Source organism: Rhinolophus sinicus, linkage group LG09 (assembly GCF_036562045.2).
Source record: "Rhinolophus sinicus isolate RSC01 linkage group LG09, ASM3656204v1, whole genome shotgun sequence".
Taxonomy (NCBI): Eukaryota; Metazoa; Chordata; class Mammalia; order Chiroptera; family Rhinolophidae; genus Rhinolophus; species Rhinolophus sinicus.
The window spans coordinates 112,634,976-112,657,910 of record NC_133758.1 but is presented as its reverse complement, the minus strand read 5'-3'; the positions used below and the strand labels follow the sequence as shown (position 1 = coordinate 112,657,910).

Sequence of the window (22,935 nt, the reverse complement as noted above, 5' to 3'; positions counted from 1 at the left end):
CAAATTCCAGACTGTGGGCATACACAAAGGACATGGTGTCTTTAACAACAACAACAACAAAAAATGCAAAGAGATAAAAAAGAGATAGATATGGAACCTTAGAACAAAATGGCCCCGTCCTGTTTAACGAGATGCTGAGCTGCTTTTCAGACACAACAGACTAAAACCACAGTCATGCAGCAGAAGCCTGTGTAGAGAGAAGAACTTTGACCTCCAGCTGCACCTGGAACCAATATCTTGCCCCACCCCCCACACAAGCAGGGAACCAAAGGACGGGGCATCGCCTGAACTTGAACACCTGAGCCCTTTCAGAAGGAAGGGGCCGCTGTCCAGGAAGACCCGGTGCTGAATCTCCTTACCATGCATGGCCAAGCTCCAAGGTCCTCCAATTAAAAGGTGCCCGCCAGCGCTCCCCGTACCTGTTTGCCCTAAAGCCTAAAGAACACTAACCTACCTAGTCCAGTGAGCAAGATGGAGCTGAGGCATCGCTAAGTCTCCCACCTTCTCAACTGGCACCTTCTCGACCAATAAACCTTTCCTTACTCCAAACTGATGTTTTAAATTTTGGCTTTTCGAAGTGTCAGATACACAAACCAGAGTTCAGTAACTGATGGAGGGGGAATCCTGTAGATTCAAAGAGATACAGAAATCAATTTCATGGCATGACCTTATTTGGATCCTGATACAGATTACTTTTTAAAAACTGCAAGACAATCAGGAAAAATGTAAATACTGATTGGATCTTTAAAGAATTAAATAATTATTGTTGGTTTTCATTAAGTGTGATAATGCCACAGGCTGAAATACTTATTGATGAAGTGTCTGGGATTTGCTTCAAACTAATCCAGGGAAGGGGCAGAAAGAATATAGATACATGAAACAAGATTGACCATGAACTCATAATTGTTGTTGCTTAAGGATGGCTACCTAAGAGTTCATTATCCTAATGACTGTTCTTAGGTATTTTTTTAAAATTACCTCTAATTAGGATCTAATTGAGATTGGGACCATAGGAAACGATGGAAGGATAGTGCGAAAACGGGACAAGTACGTAGGACTATTGGGCAAGAAAAGATAAGATAGGGCAGAGGACAGCTGCGTCTTGGAAATAACTGGAGGAAAGCAGTGCATTCAGGCACAGCCAAGAGGTGTGAAAGCCTCAGGACTCAGTGCCCTATGGAATGAAGTGTGGTCTTTCAGGCCCCTTTAAGGCCATGCTGCTTTCCCAAACCACCACTTTAGTGTGGTAATCTCTGGTTTAAGTTGATTGTACAGGACAAGTGTCCAATCATCATTAAAGCTCTAGACCAGAGTACATCATTTCAGTGTGAGTACATAATTTATAAAATAATAAGTGAACTTATTCATTCATTCAAAGGTATGGCCTTCCCCCAACATCTTTGTAGCATCAGTGATCTATTGCTGTGTAACAAATTATCCCAAAATTCAGTGGATGAAAATAACAATAAACATATATGAGGCCTGTCAATTAAGTTCGTGAACTTGTTGTGACAGTGTTGCTAACCTTTTTTGATATCGGAGGGATTATTCATTATGAATTTGTACCAACTAGACAAACAGTTAACCAAGTTTACTATTTGGAGGTGCTGAAAAGGCTATGAAAAAGTTAGACGACCTGAACTTTTCGCCAACAATTCATGGCTCTTGCATCACGACAATGCACCAGCTCACAGGGCACAGTCTGTGAGGGAGTTTTCAGCCAGAAAACAAATAACTGTATTGGAACACCCTCCCTACTCATCTGATCTGGCCCCCAATGACTTCTGTCTTTACCCGAAGATAAAGGAAATATTGAAAGGAAGACATTTGGATGCCATTCAGGACATCAAGGGTATTCCAATGACAGCTCTGATGGCCATTCCAAACAAAGAGTTCCAAAATTGCTTTGAAGGGTGGTCTAGGTGCTGGCATCGGTGCATAGCTTCCCAAAGGGAGGACTTTGAAGGTGACCCTAGTGATACTCAGCAGTGAGGTGTGTAGCACTTTCTCTAGGATGAGTTTGCGAACGTAATTGTCAGACCTCGCAGGCACAGTTCCCACACAGGGCTTTCTGGCATGGGGCCCTTTATGGCAAGGGGGAGCAAGTGGCAGCCAGAGAGACCACCAGCCTGGCCTCCTGAAGAGACAAGAGCCCTCACCACCCACCAGACGCACCCTCAGGAGAGCCCCTCACCCTCCTCCTGCCCCTCCAAACCTTACCCACACACACACACACCCAATTCTGTACCTGATTCTAGGGCCGTCACAGATGGCAGGTGGAGGAGGTCCTTGACACCTTGAGTACACCTCTGTCCCTTTCAAAAGGAAAGTCTCCTTCCAGGGCACTCAAGTGGTCAGCAGATTTGGGGGATGAGGACTGATGAGAGGACACGATTTCTACAATGTGTACCTCCGACTTCTTTGTGCACCGAGTCACGCTGGCAAGTTCTTGACAATGGCAGGCGTGAAGGTACAGAACCTCTGCCTTGTCCGCCCCTGGGTGGCTGAGAGCGGCTCGCTCCTTCAGGGACATCTAAGTTTCCTTGGAGAACTTCGCGAGAACCAAAAGAGTGAGATTTGTGGCTGGGGAGACATTTGGGACAGCGCTGGTCCTAGCGTCCTCTACCAGACTGAGTGTGTGTGATCTTGGGAGCATGCTGGAGGTCCCCGAGACCTGCTGTCTCCTTTGGGTGTTTCTTAGCAGCACCTGGACGCCGCTTCAGGATGGACTGTCGAGCTGGACAGTGGAATGAAATGCCGAGCTGCAGTGGAGGAAAGCAACCCTCACACTCAGCCTGACAAGCGCCAGGAAGAACTCACACTCTTGACTCCCAAGACTATTGACTCGTGACCTTAAGACTGATCTCTATTCAGGAATCTGCGCTACCAGATGTTTAGAGAGTTGTGTTGTCTCCTGAGAAGGTGTAAACTATGTCACAGGAGCTTGAATTTGACCTTCGACCTTTTAATAGTTAACCTGATTTCAACCCCACTGGCTCCGGTTGTATGGAAACAGCCAGAACGTAGCTCGCACCCCACACCGCCCAGTAAAGCAGCACTACTGGCACTGTTGGGGCGGTTACTGCACGTGAGCTATGGCTGCTCCACGTGGAGACTGCTGGTGGCATAAAACCCAGGCTGGGATTTGAAGACAGTATGGAAAAAGAGAATATCTCATTTCTGTGTAATACGTTTTATATTGTTACACGTTGAAATAATATTTTGATATATTGGATGAAGTGCTATTAAAATAAATGCCACTTTTTCATGAAGCTAATGAAAATCTAACATAACATATTTAACATGTTTTCAGTGGACAGTGCTGGCCTGGAACATACACTGAATGCATTTCTCCTTGTAAACTTGAAAGATGCAAAATTCCTTTCTTCCACAAAAACGTGAGGGATGGTTATGATTTGCAAGGGCTGTGCCCAGGCACTTTTCAAACCTGATACCTATCTGCTGTCTCTGTACAGGGAGTACCAGGTGTGTGCAAATGACCAGGGGCTTTGGGACCTCAGGACAGTGTGATTTCCAGAGTCCAGTCAGGAAGATGAAAGCAGGACTGGGCGCCATTCCTGTTACTGTTGGGAGAGAGATCGGGTGACGCTCCTGCCCTCGTTACACTTGTAGAAGCCGAGTCTGATCTTCATGGCTGGTGTTGGAAGGGGGACCTCCTCGCAGGGAGATGCAACAGGACCCAACTCTAACGCCCTTCACCTTCTTCGTGGGTGATGGGGAGGGGTGTTGATAATCATCCCTGCCCCCCCCACACCATTCTTAGGACGGCTTCCTGTACACTGCAGCACAGCCAATCCAAGGCAAAGAATCACAGGAAAAAGTTGCCGAGGGCAGGGGACAGACAGAAAAAGAAACATCCAAAGTAATGCGAACATACAAAATACTGTGTCTAGTTGATGGCTTGTTCTCACAGATGTCATCCTAGATGGTGAATGGAAAAGATGGTTGCCTGTGGTTTCTCCTTCCCAGCTCTGCTTGGCTTAACTCCCGCCACTGAGTAAAACATACCAACATTGCAAGATGAGGAGCATGGTACGGTGACGTGCTGGGTGGGGGCGGTGTACGGGACACCCTCGGTGTCTACCTTTACCCCGTCACAGTCTAAGAGATTCTCTCTCCTTATACTGTGGCTCTCGTCTCCTCACAGATGGGCAGAGGGTTGGGTGGGTGGGAGCTCATTTTCTCTCTCGCTGTGCTTCAGTTTCTCTTGCTCAGGGAGATGTGGAATGAGGGAGAACACGGGCTTTTTAATGTTTTGTTGGCTGTCCACACTGTGCCTGGCACAAACCTGGTATAAGCAACAGGTAATAGCATCCCGATTTGATATTTGAGGAAACTGAGGCTTGCTTGAGCACATTTGAGTCATCAAAACTTAAATCATTTGCCTGAAGACACAGAGCTAGCCATCAGCAGACTAGAGACGTGAGCGAGGCTGCCCATCTTCAGAGCCCTTTCCACAATGCCACAATGGAGAGCTATGCCACAAGGATGGCACTCACATGTGCGTTATGCTCTCACCTTTGGCATTCAGAGAATACTATAAGTTGAGGACTCAAACTGTTAAGAATCATTTTAGCTGAGAGATGTGTGGACGTTTGGGTTGAAAGGCTGGTGTAGTGCAAGACAGGAGAAAAGTCGGCTGAGCTTCCCTCCTCTGGTGCCAGAGAAAATGTCCAACGGAGGGACTCGTGGAGCTGGTGACTGGGTCATGTCTCCCAGGTCCTTGGGTTTCCACTCGGCACAGGATCTCCCTATGGCCTTGGATCAAGATCGGGGGCTGTGGAAAAGCCAGGGGAGCACACACTGGGTGTTTTAACTGACGGATACATCAAACAATGCCTAGCTCACGTTTCAAAATTAAGTAACGATGTCAACTGCTCATCTCCCAGCACCTTACCACGCAGAATGCCCCTCTGTGAGAAAACAGGCTTCAGCCTCATTAATTCCCGCAGACAGCCGCTCCACTTACGTGGGACACAGGGGTGGGGAACATGACCGCTCTGGACTAGCTGGTGTCTAGAATGTTCTCGAGAACGCCTGTTAGTTCACTGCCCTGGCACCTTCCCACGGCCACTCCTGCTCTCTGTACCTGCTGGGCCTTCTTACCTCTCTGCACACATTCAGCTTCCATCTTCTCGGATCTGGTTTCTTCTATTTCAGAAACTACTCAAAATTTTTCTTCTTGCACTTCTGTTTTGAGAGCCATTATGGGTTTTCTGAAGTTCAGGTCAACGTGACAGGGGCAGATAAAAGTGAGCATTCAGTTTGCCAGCTCAAGTCATGACCTTCGACTTGTAAATGACCCTGCTTCCATTTTACTGGGGGAAGCTGATGACCAGGTGGGCTGTCCAGGTAAGGCAAATTACCTCTGAGTTCACCAAGCTGCATGCCCTTTTCTGGCTTATTTCCCATCCTGTTTTAAGACAACAAATTATAAAATGCTTCCTTATAAACGTTACCTCCATTAGTGATTGACAGAAAACGCAGCCTAACTGTCGCAGCTATAGCCTTCAGTAGATCTGTGCAACAAATACTGTTTCTGACCAAGCAGAGCTGGATTTTAAAAGCAAGACTCACCTTCCTATGGAAAATGCATCCAGACCCCCAGGATAACTGGTCAGTGTGAGCTGTAAGTTTACCTGATTAATGCTTCTGTCTTCCTACCTCCTCCAGATTAGTTTTTCTTTAGCTAGATGTTTACAATGCGTTGGTAAACCAAAAGTTCCTTACATTCTTTGACAGCACCTCATTTCCGGTTCTCCCAGGATGGGGTACATCTCCCACCCACTGCGCCCCCACCTGGCTGAAGTAATGACCCCGCTATAGGTGCTTCCTTGTTAGAAACTTCACCTCTACCCCACTTACCACTCCCCAGCAAAACAATCAAAGCACATGCCCAAATTTAGTTTTATTTTGCATACATAGGAAACAGGACCCTATCAAAAGAGAACAGAAAAGAGTAATGAGCCAAGTGTTGCAGAGGAAACAGGTGCCCAGATCTGCTCCAAGTTCACTCCCACCCACTGACTTTATGGGACTTCAACACGCCAGGAGCTGGACTCACTGGGGAGGCGGGCCACTCCACAGACAGCACAGAGGAGAGGAGAATGGCCTGGAATTTCCACACACAGGTCAGTGTTCACTGGAGCAGGTTCTCACCCAGGTTCAAGGGAAAACAAAATGTATCTTACACAAACGTGGGAATGCAAAATTGTTGGGTGCCACCTAAAACGTCCAGTCTCTTGAGATCGTTTGCTATCAGAAAGATCAGCCAGGTTTCATGGACACATGGATGCACCCAATCCAGAGGCAGCCCTTTGTGTGATTCTTTATTTAAAAAAAAACTAAAGGGAGAAATTGGAGTGAAAAATGCAAAACAAATGACCCGGAGAATGAGGAATTTTTGGACCCATGAAGTTGTCCTTGGTTGTAAACAGCAAACATTGTGCTTTGTCAACTCATTTCAATCAAGGACCCCCATGAGGGGAGGTCCCGCAGTCAGGGGGTTCAGACGTCACACGAGGGTGGTCAAAGACACGGGCAGCAGCATCTGTGCTCACAAACTAGTTCCGAGGGCACTAGTTTGGCTCAAGCATATCCAGTGGAACCCCCTGGAAGGTTCCCAGAGCCTCTGTCCTTAGAGGGAGGTATGTCTGAGCGGTCCCGTGGGCCCCATCCTGACTCCTCACTGCTACCCCACAGAGACATCCCAGGACAGCAGAGACAGCAAGACTCCTGGTCAGGGGGCAGGAAAATGCGGTATCCACTCCAGTGAGATGTCCTGGGGCTCAAGTTCAGTGAGGAACAACTTCTCAAGGGCTCTGAGTAGTTCGTTTTAAAAACAAGCTCCCTCTTCCTCCCACCCCCGACCCGACTCCTGCCATCCCACTACTACACATAAAGGGATCTACGCTGCTTTCACGACCCACTAGATCTCCATCTGGGTTTAAATACTACACGATCGGCATTACTAACTACAGAGGAACAGGCCCTCCCAGCTCACTGTCCACAAGCCCGAGGACGGGACGACCCCCAGCATCCCAGGCTGAGATGCTTTCTTGGCCAGGGTTTGCCTTTCCACCATTTCTTCATTCTCGTCGTCACTAAGTTGTCAGAAATCTATTCAGTCTTCTGGAAGAAGTCTACCCGCAGTCCTGGCATTTCGCGTCTTGTCTTTTTCATAGCAAACTTCTCCTCTTCAGAGCCCAGCCCCCACCGGCTGAGCTCACACAGACCACAGCCCTGGCCTGCCCTGCGGAGCCACCGGTCTCCAAGGGGTTGATGTGACTTCCCAGCCCGAGCTGCCTCGGCGAAGCGTGTCAGACTTCACTCACTCGAGTCCGACCTCAAAGGGTAGGACCCCGCACGCGCTTCCATAAGTGCACTAAAAAGGGGGAGACATTTTTTTTTTCTCAAGTCAGACCAAGAGCTCATAAAATGTAATGTCCCAGTTTGGAGCAGGAAGCAATTTCCCATGAACTTAAATAACTTTCCCCAGTGATTTTCAGGGAACTGTAGATATCCAGCTCGGCCTGCTTGGGGAGACTCATCTCGCGGAGACAGCCATCCATGCCTCTCCCAGCCCTGGCTGTGCAGGAGGGGTGTCTCTCTCCTCTTCCAGAAGTGACGGAGACAGAAGAGTGCTGAGAGGCTTCTTCTCCACTAAACGTCTCTCTAGCAGCTTCCTCCAGAGGAAGACTGACAGGACGAGGGCTCAAACAGCTGACCCTGTGGGGCCTCATTCCAGCAGAGGGGGGGAAGCTCTCCTGGGAGGTGCCCCTGGCCCCTCTGTGCTCTCACCTGCACTCCCCACACAGACTGGCCCTGCCTCGCCTCCTCCTCACCGCCTTCTCTTGGTCTCTCTCCTGAGGGTCTGGGCATGCCACCCTAAGGTGTCAGCCTGTGGGGACTGTCCACACTCTGCCAGAGCACAGATGACATCAGAGACAGAAGGACACAGGGTGAATTCCAATATTGGTCGTCACGGAAAACTTGAAAGGGAGCCATACTTGCTTTGAAGATATCCAATAGGAATGTGCCCTTGGTGGCTCATAAGATCATTCTAGAAGCGAACGTTGATGGGGGCAGGCAAGGTGGACTGAAGAAGCCTCCCTGTCTCCTCTGCAACGTCGCTCAGGCAGGCTCTGGCCAGCACCCCACTACTTGGCCTTCACCACCTGTTCGTACGGGGGTGGGGGCGTGTTGCAATAGGAAGGGGGGGGTGGGTAGGCCGCGCTTCCCAGGGGTGAGTTGGGTTGGACCTGGAAAGCCATCGCTGTGGGGTTCCCGGCAAGATTCATCCCCGGTCCTCCAGGGTCGGTGTAATAAGACAGCCCGGGCTGCTGGGCTCCTGAAAGACAGACGAGCAGATGTGAGCACAGCAGGGAAAACTGACGGCCCATCACACCAGAGCACAGCCAGGCTGCAGGGGCCACGGAGGCCGCTGCCCCAGTCATTCACCCAGCGACAGGTAAGACGGCTAACACCCCCAGACACAGTGGGGCACCTGGGATGAGGTAACGAGCTAGAGCAGGTCCCTGGGTGCAGACGACCTGAGGACACACACAAACTCACAGGACGGCAACGTGATCAAAAGGACATTAACAGGACCCGGCGTGGCATGGGGAGGCCCCACTAGCCTGAAGCCCATGTGATAAACCAAGGCTGCTCTTCGAGGGGCTGAAGCACATGTGCCAAGGACATGGGCTGCAGACGCCTCAGGAGCAAACACGGCGTTGTGCAGGGCCCTGGTCCGTGGTTACGGAGTCTGGACCTGCTGGGAGCAAAGTGAGCTGGCAGAGACCCTTGAGCAGAAGAATAACATGACCCCTGTGCTGCTTTTCATTTTTCAAAGAACTTTCTAGTGGCAACTGAAAGACCAAAGAGCTGGAGATCAGGGACTGGGAAAACTCTTAGCAAGCATTGCTCAGGGTGAGATCAGAGTCTGAAGTGAGACCTGGTAGGAGCTAGTGACCTATTTATAAGGGAACTGAGGGTCCCAGTTAGAAGGAGGTGTGCACTGTGCTGCAGAAGAGATGAGATGGGGCAGGAGGGAGTTCCGCGGACGCACAGCGTTCTGGTTTGGAAATACCCAGATGGCACTGATGTTTAAGGGGGGCTGCGTGGCCAGCTACTGCTCACCACATTCGCCCCACCCTGTGAACAAGTGACAGACCTGACCCTCGACCAGCACTGTGGACATGGACACGTGGCATCTTGCATCTGTGTCCATGTGGGACACGGGTTGCTTTTCCCTAAACTAGAAATCCATGTAGTGACGACAGGAAGAAGAAATTCACATCTTTAACCCATTTCTCTCGTCTACTGTGTCCTTGGGGGAAAAAAAAAAAGAAATCAAAAATCACTGAAAACGCGGACTAATCCAGATGAAGTGTAGTTTTGGTCTCCCATTTCAACTGAAAGTTTACCCTTCACCGTACACTACAGCACAAATTTGAAACTATTCAAATCTTTCTAAATATGAAAGACTAAAAATCTGCTTACGTATAAAAAGTGGTACTAACCCTGAGTGAAAGTTTACGATACAGCAACCTCTGAACAAAATACAAATACAGATCTTTGAGGAATGTTTCAAAAAAATAATGATTTTTTTTTTTTTTAAAGAAAATCCTGGGGAGTATCTAGTGGAAGAAAACTGTGAAAGAACAAATCGACACGTGAACACATCCGCTCTCTGTGCAGCTTGAGATCACCGTGTGCTTGTGAGAACAGAAGACAGAAAATTCTTCTTATAATCAATCCGCGACTTCTTTCCTCTTTTGAAAACCACTTTTTTAAGGTATGACTGACATACAAAAAGCTGAGTATATTTAATGTACACAACTTGATGAGTTTGTAAATAAATATACATTGTGAAGCCATCACCACAATTTATGCCATAAACCTACGCATCACCTCCATGTTTCCTCCTGCCCTCTGAACTTTTATTAGTAGTAGTGTTAGTGTTAGAATTAGTAGTATTCTAAGAACACTTAACATCAGCTCTCTTCCCATGTAGCAAATTTTTAAGGATACAATCCAGAATGATTAAGTAGAGGCCCCACGCTGTGTAGCATAACTGGAACTTTGTAGAAACCAAGCAGGAACTGCTCCTAGAACTCTGAAATGACTGCAGAACCCCCCACACACCCCAGGGAACTGCCACGGGCCGCAGAACAGAGGGCACATGTCACGTCCGCCGCCCAGCCTCACCCCTCAGGACTCTCAAGAGCAGCCTGAATAGCCCTCCTTCCAGGGCCCCTCCCTCCTCAGAAGGCTCCCTTATAAGGGAAGGACAACATCTCATATATAATGTCAAAAATTGGGGACTAGCCTGTGTCCTGAGAGGGGCTGGAAATCACCCCGCACAGTGGTGAGAGTCTGAGATGGGTAAATCAGTGTTTTATAAGAAGAAACCACTTTTTGGCCCTGGGGCGTCACTCTGGGTAATATTCCCTAAATAGACCAAAGGTAACATGTGCAAAAGTGTCTACAAGCAGCACGATTTGTAAGTACTCAGAATAATAGTGAATGCACAACAAATACTTGTTGAATGAATGAAAAGCAAAACACATGATCAGCCGTGACAGAATATCTAAGCACATTACCATCCAGGAACGTAATTAGTATCGAGTGCAGAGGTATTAAGAATGGCAGGTTCTTAGTGTTTCTGCACAGCAATTGATGCTTGAAATAACTGCTACGGAAAAAGACAAGAGAACATACACTATCCATCTGTGCGCTGCATGGCCATGCATCATAGATGCACTGATAACTAGGTGGCACGTGAGATGACAGACATACACCCCAACAGACACTGCATGTTTTATCAGCACAGGTGAGGCTGACCACTGGAACTTAAATGAATACACATGGCCTAACATTTTTTCTCCTAGCGCGTCCCGGGCAGCGCCCTCTTCAAATGCACGAGAGGGCGCCCACACGGAGGGCAGGAGCGACGGGACAGAGGGTTGGCTGACCTGGCGCGGGGTTCGGGGGCTGCCTGGTGTAGGACACGTTGAACACGGGCTCCTCGATCAGCGGCGGGGGGTACATGCGCCTGCGGATGAAGAAGCCGGCTCCGCAGCAGAAGAGGACGCCGACCATCAGGAGGAACCTGCGCGAGAGCACAGCGGTGAGGCTGCCGGCCGGGGACCGGGGACCCGGGGGCCCGCGAACGACACCCGCTCGCAGGCGCACGGATGGACCGGAGGGCGGCGCTGAGCCCGCAGCTCCCCGGGCTGCGTCCCCGAGGACGTTTCTGCGTGGAGGACACCGGGGCGACACTTGGCCTGCGGACCTGGGATGGCACTGGATGGCGGCCACTCACACTGAGCTAAGCGAGCTTTCTGTGTCAAACGTTATCGCTCCAAAGGGTCAGGAGGCGTTCCTTTCCTGTCCACGCTTGTGACCTCGGCTCAATATTTTAATCAAAACGGGAAAGGCCTTCTCAAACCTGTTGGGGCACTACAGCTGGCCCGGCCTTTGCCTCCCTGTCCATCCCCCCCCACCCCCATTTTTCCTTCTTTCCATGCAAGCAACAAAGGTAATAAGCGCGTTACCCTTCCTAGCAGTTTTCTCTCCATTATTATATAAACATCCATGAAGACACTTTAAATAGTGCCCTTCCTAGAGTGCACCTTAATTATAAAAAAACTATAGCGACAGAGAAACCACGCACCATCAATGAAAAAGCTGCAGATTTAAAGTCTCTAGGTTCTAAGTTTGGTCACGCGTTTTCCTACCACAACCCCTGAAGTCTAAGGGACAGTGGAGCCCACTGCTTTAAGGACAGGACCTTTGTCCAACTCATCTAAGGATTCCCAGTGGCTATCGCATCACTGGTGAATGACGGATGGATGTATGAATGGATGGATGGATGAATGAATGACTTTTGCCTTCACAGTCTGCACTACACTTTGTGTGTCAAGAAGCAAGGGGAGTCATTCTGAGAATGGCCAAGTTGTCTGTCCTGCACAGACATTAACTGGGAAACTCTTGCCCACCTCTGAACTGGTATTATGATGGACTCATGGAACCTTCCAGAACCTCACACAATATAACCTCCCTCTGTGTGGACAACACATTGCCTTGTGAAACATAAACACAAAGCCCAGCCAACTGCGTCGTGGTCACAGGCTCATGTCCACACATAAACACAAAATGTTTTAAGAAAGAGCAGATGAGAACGGCCTTGAGAATATTAATATGACGCCAGTGTAAGTCTGTCAGTCAGCCAGTGACTATTTACTGGACAATCTCGGAACGCTGAGCGGGAAGAAAGGTCAGAGGCACGAGGCAGGGAATGACTGAGGAAAGGGCTGCAGTTGCAGTTTTCTGGTCTGTCTTCTAATTCAGTGTTCAGTCAACAAGTGATTTTTAAGCACCTGCTGTGCTCCCAGCACATACTGTGCGTTACAGGGAGTAAGACAGGCGAGGTCCTTCCCCCACCATTGAACTTGAGTCCTGACAGGGAAGGGGGATAGCAAACAACAAATTTACAAAATCATTTATTTACAATTCTGGCAGTAAGTGCTAAGAGAGAAAACCAAGGGTGCAACCATAGGTTTGTGTGTATGTGGCAAAATAACTGACACATAATTGGCCACTTTTGTTGTTTTTCAGTGTACAATTCAGTGCAACAAGCGGTTTTAACAAGGGGATCTGTCACAGTGAGGAAGATCAAAAAAGCTTTTCCTTCAAAGCAGCATCTGAGCTGAGAGACCTGGAGGATGGAAAGAACGAGACAAGGTGAGGCAGGAAAGGAGCATTCCGGGTGGTCAGGATAACACAGGTGCTCCGGCAGGAAGAGCTGAGTGGGCGAGAGGCCTGCAGGGAATGGTGCAGGTGGGCGGGGGCAAAGGGGGGCCATCCCAGGACGCTAATGGAATCCCGGCTGTGCTGAGGCCTGGCCAAGTAAGGCAATCTCAGCAGTGAGCTAGTGGGATCACAAAGGGAACAGCTCTATTTCTTAAAACTAATCTCCCTCGGGCACGCTCAGAGATCATGTTACATTCAACACCCGGTCCAACTGTCAAGATATGAGTGGAAATACAGAGCAGAGAGAGGCTGGAATGTACACAAGCATTTGTTTTCTCAAATAACACGACTGCTCACTCCCAACAGACCAGCCTCCCTGAATGAAAAATAAAGCAGCCACCCGAGATCCGGGTCTCTTCCAGGAGAAAAGCCAAAACATTAGTGACACTGTCAAATCTAACATTTTCCCCCCTAGACAAAGAAAAATGATCTTGCCCCTCACACCTTAGACTGAGAGAGCAAATAAGCCAAGGACAGAACAGAGTTATGTGGCAGGGGACCGATGACTGGCTCAGGGGTCAACCATAACCAGATTCGGTCCTCACTGAAACAGTGATCTGAAAAGAACTTATTTTAAGAGAGCAACTGACAAGGGGGCAGGAATGAGCCTGCAGGAACAAGGAAAGCGGCGAAGCAGGATATGAGTTAGGGGAATGGAGAGAGAGGGGAGGAAAAGCAGTTCTGAGATTCAGGTTGATCTCGAGATGTTCTCTTTCACTGCTGAGCAGGTCTGGGGAGCTTTCCAAGAATTAAGGACATTTGTATCGTTTCTGTCATCGAAAGTAATCTGGTTCCTTCAATTCGTTTTTTGTGTTAATCCCTCCCTGCCCTGGCACAGCAGTTCTTGAGTCATAAATGCACGTGCCAGGCAGCGGTGGTGCTACTATGCAGATCGGGTCTCAGACCCAGCACTGCCTCCTGCTCACGCGCAGTGCTAACCATGCCAGTCTCCACTGCGGGCGGCAGTGCGTTCCCTAACTCTACTCAACGTGCTGCCGCTTCCAAGCCTGAGGGTTCCATTCGGACCTTCTTGGTTCAAGATGACTCAAGACATTATAGAGCTGGCAGGGACTTGTGAACGCATTCTCCTCCAAAACTTCAGGTCACTAATGTCAGAATCTGAAAGTCAGAAAGAGGCTGAAGTCTTGAAGTGACGTCTTAACCCTTTGTGGAGTCTGCCTCGAAGACAGTACCACTGCCGTGTGTGTGGGGGGTTACAAGCAGCGCTCTGTGGCCTTAGGCAAATCCTTTCCCACACACTGTGCCACCCCTGGCCTCTGCAGCGACAGCTCTTATCTACAGTCACGTAAGTTCTCAGACATGCCCCCAAAAGGGCAGCCTCTGAGGTGGCAATGCACAGGAGAGTCCTCTCGTTAATGGAGACTCTGCACCCCGTCTTCTGGGGCGCTCTGTTGGCGTCACTCCCTAGCTCCCTCTCAAGGTACAATTTTATAGACTTCACATGGTTCTTCCAACTTCCCTCAGCAGAGCTGGACGATGGACCAGAACGCAGGCCATCTGTCTTGAAAGTCAGGATTCAGCTGACGCAGTGAGAAGAGGGAAGATGTGGAAGAAGCTGCAATTTTATCATAAGATTTGCTGATTCTTTCATTCTTTAAGACAACTGGTCTCTTGGCATCACCTCAGAAACTGGCAAAGGAGCTGCTAGTGAATGAGGCTGCTGTCCAGCCCAGCTTCCAAAAGGTTTCCTCTCCTGCCCCAGCCCCGGGCCTCTGGAAATGGGGATGAGCTTTCTGCAGGCTCTGTGTGCAGCACTGCTAACTGTGAAGGCAACCCCCACGTTACCTGTCTTCTTGACCAGACAGTCCCCGAGACCATGACGCCAGGCAAAGGCGATGTACGTGCGCCTGTGACGATGCTGGCTGTGGGCAGAACCCCTGGGGTGGGGGAGGAAGGGCCCGCAGACCAGGAGGAGTTGGGACCTACCAGAAGTACCACAGCCTCTGCACGGAGAGAGCCCGCACGCAGCATCTGGAGCCACAGCAGTCCTCGTAGGGGCGGCATCTGCAGGACAGAGGGCACAAGCTGGTCAGGGTCCTGGGTCAGAGGAAGGGTCGGCACAGGCATGAGATCCAGGCAAGTGTCAGTGCAAAGGACAGGGGTGCCGGCGGCCTTCTGCAGACCTAGCCAAGCACACTGCAGTCGGCCTGGGGGCCACATGGAATGAGCGGAGATGGACACACCGCCAATGTGATTCCAAGCACCATGTTCATCAGACACCCCCCGTGGGCCAAGTCACAACAGTTTCCTTCTGGAGGCGCCATGACCAAAGACTGGATGGAACTTGCCAGCTCTGCCACCAGAAGGACGCCTGATGACGACGGCGTCAGTGTGCTGTGGCACCTGCTCAGTGCCCGATCCCCCACAATGTGCAAGAGATGGGGACCCCATTGCCCTGACAAGTCCTGTGAGGTTGGAGACACAGGTTAGGGAGTCAGTCTAGGAGGCTGAGTCCCGGTCTTGCCACTCCCCAGCAGTGGGACGCTGGGCCAGTTACTCAACCTGTGATCCTGTTTCCTCAGGAACAACGTGGGGGGGAGGGGGGACACCTTCACGGTGCTGCTTTAAGTTCCAAGGCCGTCACCCTTACACGAAGTACCAACAAGCACTGTCCTTGCTCTCGCCAACCCTGCTGCCCACACCCCGTGCCTGAGGCTTGGGGCCCCAGCCCAGCGCAGGCCCCCTGGACACACCCAGGGGCTGTTCCACCCCCAGAAGAGCCACCTCGTCCTGAGGACGAGGACGGGACCCCTCACAGGCCCCAGGAGTCAACTCGGCCTCCTTCAGTATTTCTGCCCTCCCCTAACTCCTCCCACCTTGTGGTTCTGAGAAGAGCGACGGCTGTGAAAACTCAAGGCCCTTGGTTGTGCACTTTGGCTTTTACAGAGAACCTCACGAGACCAATTCCAGTCCAAGTGGCAATGGGTGGCGTGCGGCGAGGGCCGGGCCAGTTCTCAATACTAAACAATCACATAACTGTGACCTAGGTTCCTGCCGATTTTCTTCTTTGAAAAGAAAAGGAGTTGGGAGACATGCAAATTTGATCCAAGATCTTGGACAGAAGTGTGACCAACAGGAATTGTAAGATAACAAATGTATGTTGTTTTACGCTGCTAAGTTTGTAGTAATTTATTATGTAGCAATAGAATCCTAATCCAAATAAGGACAAAGGTTACAGGGTATGGGCACTTCCTACATTCCAGAGACCAGGGCAAGTGCTTTGCAAATGTGTCCTTTAACACTCAAGACATCCATATACAAGGTAAGTATCATTAGCCCCAGGCTTGAAATAAGCTCAGAACACAAGGCATTCCGGATGTCATGCCTCCGCTCAGCCCTGCTCACTGTGCTCAAGCCAAGAATCGATGGGCCAGTATTCCAGGCAGGCATTTTGCACAGATGCTGCCTCTTCAGCGATACTGAGTCTTACGTTACGCAAAGGCCCCCTTCTCAGTCCTCACTTGACTGTCCTGTTCTTCCCGGGCCCTGCTTTTACGAGCTGCTCCGGGCAAAGCCATCGCAGTGATGCTGTGCTGTGACTGCGTCAGACTCCGTAACCATTTGGCTCACGCCAATGAACCAACTGCAAAAGACCAAGGGAGGCAGGACAGTGGAGGAATGCTAAGCAAGCAAAAGAGGCTGAGGAGATGTAGGAGGGGAGCTGACATTGAATGTGGCAGGAACCAGTCACAGAGGGCGGCCCCGAAGGAAGCAGAGGGCAGGAGTGGGAACTCAGTGACAGCAGCTGAGGGGGAACAAGACCCCGGTCCCCAAGCTCACAGCCATTTCTTCCACTGCTGTCCCATCTTTGCCACCATGATGCCGGCTGTGTTTCTCCCCCTGGGGCTCCCCCAGTGCTACCTAGAGCTGCCTCCACCTGGGGCAGAGCCAGGGCTGAAGGGTACCTGCAGCATATCCAGCTCCGGGAACCATGAACTTGACAGTAAAGAGGAAAACAGGTATAGGGATAAAAATGCAGTGAATGGGTCATCTGGCAGGAGAGGAGCTGAGTGGAGAACATGCTTCCGCTTCAGAGTGACACTTACAAGGAAGCATTTGCTGCTTTGAAACCTAAGCCCATATGGTATCTTGTGTCCGTGTAAGAGGACGTCACCGGACAAGAATCTCTACAGGTTTTTAGACATATATAGAGCCCCTTGTCTAGAAGTCCGGGACACACACACACATACACACACACACACACACACACACACACACCCCTCAGCCTGAGACAGAACCTTAGAAGATTTGAGTGTGATCACTTCGTGTTCCTAAATCAAGTTACTCTCTGTTGGCAAGACAACACCGCAGGGCTCTAGCTCTCACTTTTCAGGTTCCTAATTTGGAACGCCAGCAGCTAACACATGTGGTTAACAGATTATCTGCCTTCTTCTCTCAAAACATAGTCCTTTATGCTCCCTTGTGTAGCCGACGACCACTCACTCAGCATCCTTACGGCTCACGGGCTGCCCTGGCCCGGCTCCCATGTGGGTGCTGGCGAGTGCCAGCCACAGGATGGAGCCTGCAGTTCCCTACAGGGTAACACTCTGACTAACCCTTTTCCCTCTGCTGCTCTCTTCCCAGTGAACCAGCTAGTACATCGGGGCCCTAAGCACACACCTGCGGCCATTCCAAACAGCGGCGATTATACAAAGCACTTTAAATGTTAAGACTGAGCTTAGTGAAAAGCAGACAACGTTAGCAGGCAGTCTGGGATGCTAAACGTGCCATCCCTGCTGCCTCAGGTCCAGTCTTCCTAGCGTCTACACCTTGAAATGGCACTGCTGTTCCGAGGACAGCGAGGACTCACTGAGCCTATTAGCTTCACGGTGCTGGGGGCCGAACGAATCAGGAAGGAGACAACACAACAGAATGTTCCTCCTCGTCCTGCTCTGTGTGCCAGGTTCTCCAACTTGCACTCGCAAGGCACCAACATCGCTTTTAATTAAATCTACTCCTCAACGCTCTCTAATTACAAGTCTAGGACTCCAAAACACACATGATTGCTTCAAAAGCATGAAAAGACCATATTCATCAGAGAAACAGGCCCCAGGTTGGTTTCCCGTTAGCCAAGTAGTCTACAAATTCAAGAAGGTGCAACGCTCATGGAGTGACTTGCCAAAGGGAACACCCATTGGGAACATCGGCTGGAAACAGGATCCAAATGCAAACTTCCCAGAAGGTCAGCGAATGGGGTGGTGTGCTCTGAACGGGTCCTAACGTGTAATGAAGTACATCGCAGAGATAACATCAGGGGATCTAGCCTCTCTCCCCCAGTCAATGACCGACGATGCAGTCCTCAGGGTGAATAATGTAAAAGGAAGCAAATGTCTGGAAGTGTGTCTGCCACGAGTTAGAAATGTGTCATAGCAGCAATTGGATACAAATATAACAGGATGGTCCCTTTGGGGGTTTCAGATTCCTAAGAAGTAAGATCATGTCACACTTAGCATGTCCTGGCCATCGGACACATTTTAGCCTTTGAGCCACATAAGTCTCGAGAGTAGAAAAGGATAGCACATTCGGTTACGGCATGCTCAACGTAAAGTCACGAAATCTCCCAATTAAAGAAAAATGGACAAATATTCACATGTAAACTTTTCACAGGGTGTAAAATGGTCATTTATCTTTAAACCGGTTTGGAGAAAATCATCTCAGCATCTATTGGAGCAACTAAAATATGAGTAAATAAAAAACAAAAGAGATGAAAAACAGAAAAGAAATAAAATATGAGTCAAGTATTCAGGGCGGAGCTCTGGAGATGGAGTTTGCAGGGACTATAATTTCTTTTGGTGTTAAATAAAGATAGGGCACGGCTAAATAAAAACCAGCATTTTGAGTAACTTCCTGTCAGCACCATTTCATTTCAAAGGCCACCCGCTGAATCAAGTCTCAGCTGACCAGTCTCGGCCTTCTAAGTATCTGCCAGTACAAGTCTTTGTTTTCCTGTCCAATCCCAAGCGTCTGAGCTTGACAGTTGGTCTGGGCTCCTCAATTACATACCACCGTATACGTATCTTGGTATCTGGACCAGTTCCTTACATGACTTGTATTATCACCTGTGTTTTCCCACAGAGCAAAGCACATGGCCAAAGCCTGAAGAGGGCTTCCTGAGTTAGAATCACGGAAAACATTCACGGTCATCAGAGACCTCCCATTAACCTGTGAGAAGTTGGAAAAATAAACACAGCCCTACAAGATTTGGAGAAGTGAAACTGGGGGCCAAAGCACAGGTCAACTACCCCCTTGGGCCATGGTGCACGCCTTCTGGGTTATGGGGCATTCTTCCGTATGCAGAACCCAATCTGGCCGCACAGGTCCCATGCCCACCTCACAGGGCCACCGCAGAACAAGCCTGCCCTTTCAATGTCTGAAGGGTTCTCATGGCTTCCTGCGTTTTTCTCTTCTCCAGGAAAGCAGGCCCAGCCTGGGAACAATCTTGGTTTCCTTCGCTCTCGTTTCCACATGTACTGCAGCCTCAGAGAGTTAACATTTGTAGCAACCAGAACAGGGCTGAATCCTAATGAAGTTTCCATCAACTAAACCTTCCAAGCTATTCCCAGTCAGTTCTGTCTTCCCATCCTCCACGGGTACAGTCGGGCTGGGGAACACAAATACAGGATCTGACAGCTACTCATCGCAAGATTGATGTGTATGAAACCCGGCCCATCACTTTAGCCGGTCAGGGCTTTTTGGAGCCTCATTCTGTCACTCACGGCATTCACTATTTCTTCTAGTTTTCTGTCATTTAAATGAAGAATCTGAGTCAAGTTTTGTTGAAACCCAGGAATGCTGAATACTACCCACCAGTCCTCCTGCTTCAGTGATCCCACAGCAGCTCACTTAGCCCGGCAACGTCCCGAAACTCCAGTTACAGTCAGATAGACGTGAAGCCTGGGTCTGAACACAGAGTCCTGTGCCCTAAAGCTGTAATCCCAAACCCAAGATCTTCCCCAAGTCCCGTAAGCTTCCTGGAGTAAGAAAACCAAAGGAAGAGAAAGAGAGGCCAGCCAACAAAGTGAGTCCCGATGTGGCTGCATGGGACGTCAGAGAGACCAGGAGGGCACCAGACACACCCCTCAGCCTGAGACAGAACCTTAGAAGATTTGAGTGTGATCACTTCGTGTTCCTAAATCAAGTTACTCTCTGTTGGCAAGACAACACCGCAGGGCTCTAGCTCTCACTTTTCAGGTTCCTAATTTGGAACGCCAGCAGCTAACACATGTGGTTAACAGATTATCTGCCTTCTTCTCTCAAAACATAGTCCTTTATGCTCCCTTGTGTAGCCGACGACCACTCACTCAGCATCCTTACGGCTCACGGGCTGCCCTGGCCCGGCTCCCATGTGGGTGCTGGCGAGTGCCAGCCACAGGATGGAGCCTGCAGTTCCCTACAGGGTAACACTCTGACTAACCCTTTTCCCTCTGCTGCTCTCTTCCCAGTGAACCAGCTAGTACATCGGGCCCTAAGCACACACCTGCGGCCATTCCAAACAGCGGCGATTATACAAAGCACTTTAAATGTTAAGACTGAGCTTAGTGAAAAGCAGACAACGTTAGCAGGCAGTCTGGGATGCTAAACGTGCCATCCCTGCTGCCTCAGGTCCAGTCTTCCTAGCGTCTACACCTTGAAATGGCACTGCTGTTCCGAGGACAGCGAGGACTCACTGAGCCTATTAGCTTCACGGTGCTGGGGGCCGAACGAATCAGGAAGGAGACAACACAACAGAATGTTCCTCCTCGTCCTGCTCTGTGTGCCAGGTTCTCCAGCTTGCAGTCGCAAGGCACCAACGTCGCTTTTAATTAAATCTACTCCTCAACGCTCTCTAATTACAAGTCTAGGACTCCAAAACACACAAGATTGCTTCAAAAGCGTGAAAAGAGCATATTCATCAGAGAAACGGGCCCCGGGATTGGTTTCCCGTTAGCCAAGTAGTCTACAAATTCGAGAAGGTGCAACGCTCATGGAGTGGCTTGCCAAAGGGAACACCCATTGGGAACACAGGTTGGAAACAGGATCCAAATGCAAACTCCCGAGAAGGTCAGCGAATGGGGTGGTGCGCTCTGAACGGGTCCTAACGTGTAATGAAGTACATCGCAGAGATAACATCAGGGGCTCTAGCCTCTCTCCCCCAGTCAATGACCGACGATGCAGTCCTCAGGGTGAATAACGTAAAAGGAAGCAAATGTCTGGAAGTGTGTCTGCCACGAGTTAGAAATGTGTCATAGCAGCGATTGGATACAAATATAACAGGATGGTCCCTTTGGGGGTTTCAGATTCCTAAGAAGTAAGAACATGTCACACTTAGCATGTCCTGGCCATCGGACACATTTTAGCCTTTGAGCCACATAAGTCTCGAGAGTAGAAAAGGATAGCACATTCGGTTACGGCATGCTCAACGTAAAGTCACGAAATCTCCCAATTAAAGAAAAATGGACAAATATTCACATGTAAACTTTTCACAGGGTGTGAAATGGTCATTTATCTTTAAACCGGTTTGGAGAAAATCATCTCAGCATCTATTGGAGCAACTAAAATATGAGTAAATAAAAAACAAAAGAGATGAAAAACAGAAAAGAAATAAAATATGAGTCAAGTATTCAGGGCGGAGCTCTGGAGATGGAGTTTGCAGGGACTATAATTTCTTTTGGTGTTAAATAAAGATAGGGCACAGCTAAATAAAAACCAGCATTTTAAGTAACTTCCTGTCAGCACCATTTCATTTCAAAGGCCACCCGCTAAATCAAGTCTCAGCTGCCCAGTCTCGGCCTTCTAAGTATCTGCCAGTACAAGTCTTTGTCTTCCTGTCCAATCCCAAGCGTCTGAGCTTGACAGTTGGTCTGGGCTCCTCAATTACATACCACCGTATACGTATCTTGGTATCTGGACCGGTTCCTTACATGACTTGTATTATCACCTGTGTTTTCCCACAGAGCAAAGCACATGGCCAAAGCTTGAAGAGGGCTTCCTGAGTTAGAATCACGAAAAACATTCAGGGTTATCAGAGACCTCCCATTAACCTGTGAGAAGTTGGAAAAATAAACACAGCCCTACAAGATTTGGAGAAGTGAAACTGGGGGCCAAAGCACAGGTCAACTACCCCCTTGGGCCATGGTGCACGCCTTCTGGGTTATGGGGCATTCTTCCGTATGCAGAACCCAATCTGGCCGCACAGGTCCCATGCCCACCTCACAGGGCCACCGCAGAACAAGCCTGCCCTTTCAATGTCTGAAGGGTTCTCATGGCTTCCTGCGTTTTCTCTTCTCCAGGAAAGCAGGCCCAGCCTGGGAACAATCTTGGTTTCCTTCGCTCTCGTTTCCACATGTACTGCAGCCTCAGAGAGTTAACATTTGTAGCAACCAGAACAGGGCTGATTCCTAATGAAGTTTCCATCAACTAAACCTTCCAAGCTATTCTCAGTCAGTTCTGTCTTCCCATCCTCCACGGGTACAGTTGGGCTGGGGAACACAAATACAGGATCTGACAGCTACTCATCGCAAGATTGACATGTATGAAACCCGGCCCATCACTTTAGCCGGTCAGGGCTTTTTGGAGCCTCATTCTGTCACTCACGGCATTCACTATTTCTTCTAGTTTTCTGTCATTTAAATGAAGAATCTGAGTCAAGTTTTGTTGAAACCCAGGAATGCTGAATACTACCCACCAGTCCTCCTGCTTCAGTGATCCCACAGCAGCTCACTTAGCCCGGCAACGTCCCGAAACTCCACAGTTACAGTCAGATAGACGTGAAGCCTGGGTCTGAACACAGAGTCCTGTGCCCTAAAGCTGTAATCCCAAACCCAAGATCTTTCCCAAGTCCCGTAAGCTGCTTGGAGTAAGAAAACCAAAGGAAGAGAAAGAGAGGCCAGCCAACAAAGTGAGTCCCGACGCGGCTGCATGGGACGTCAGAGAGACCAGGAGGGTACCAGACTGAAAGGAAGGCTAGGCAGGAAGGGAGGTGCACCCAGGCACAGGCACGTGACCCCACCCACCACTAGGTGGCGCCCGATCAGTGTCCTAGGCTGGTCAATCCGATCAGTTCACCGCCTGGATGAAAAGAAAGCACAAATGAAT

The 22,935-nt window shown here is 49.5% G+C and overlaps 1 protein-coding gene across 2 annotated transcripts in view; it reads right to left on the bottom strand.

Moving 5' to 3' along the window:
* Positions 1 to 5,914: 5,914 nt before the first annotated feature.
* The window catches only part of VOPP1 (VOPP1 WW domain binding protein), a 53,298-nt gene continuing 36,277 nt past the window's right edge, over positions 5,915 to 22,935 (bottom strand). For both annotated transcript variants that reach the window (XM_074341027.1, XM_019726355.2), the window contains exons 3-5: positions 14,788 to 14,865; positions 11,001 to 11,137; positions 5,915 to 8,371 (exon numbers count right to left, since the gene is read on the bottom strand). In XM_074341027.1, the coding sequence (XP_074197128.1) occupies positions 8,181 to 8,371; positions 11,001 to 11,137; positions 14,788 to 14,865 (406 nt within the window). In that variant the 3' untranslated portion in view covers positions 5,915 to 8,180. The remainder of the gene's footprint in view (positions 8,372 to 11,000; positions 11,138 to 14,787; positions 14,866 to 22,935) is intronic.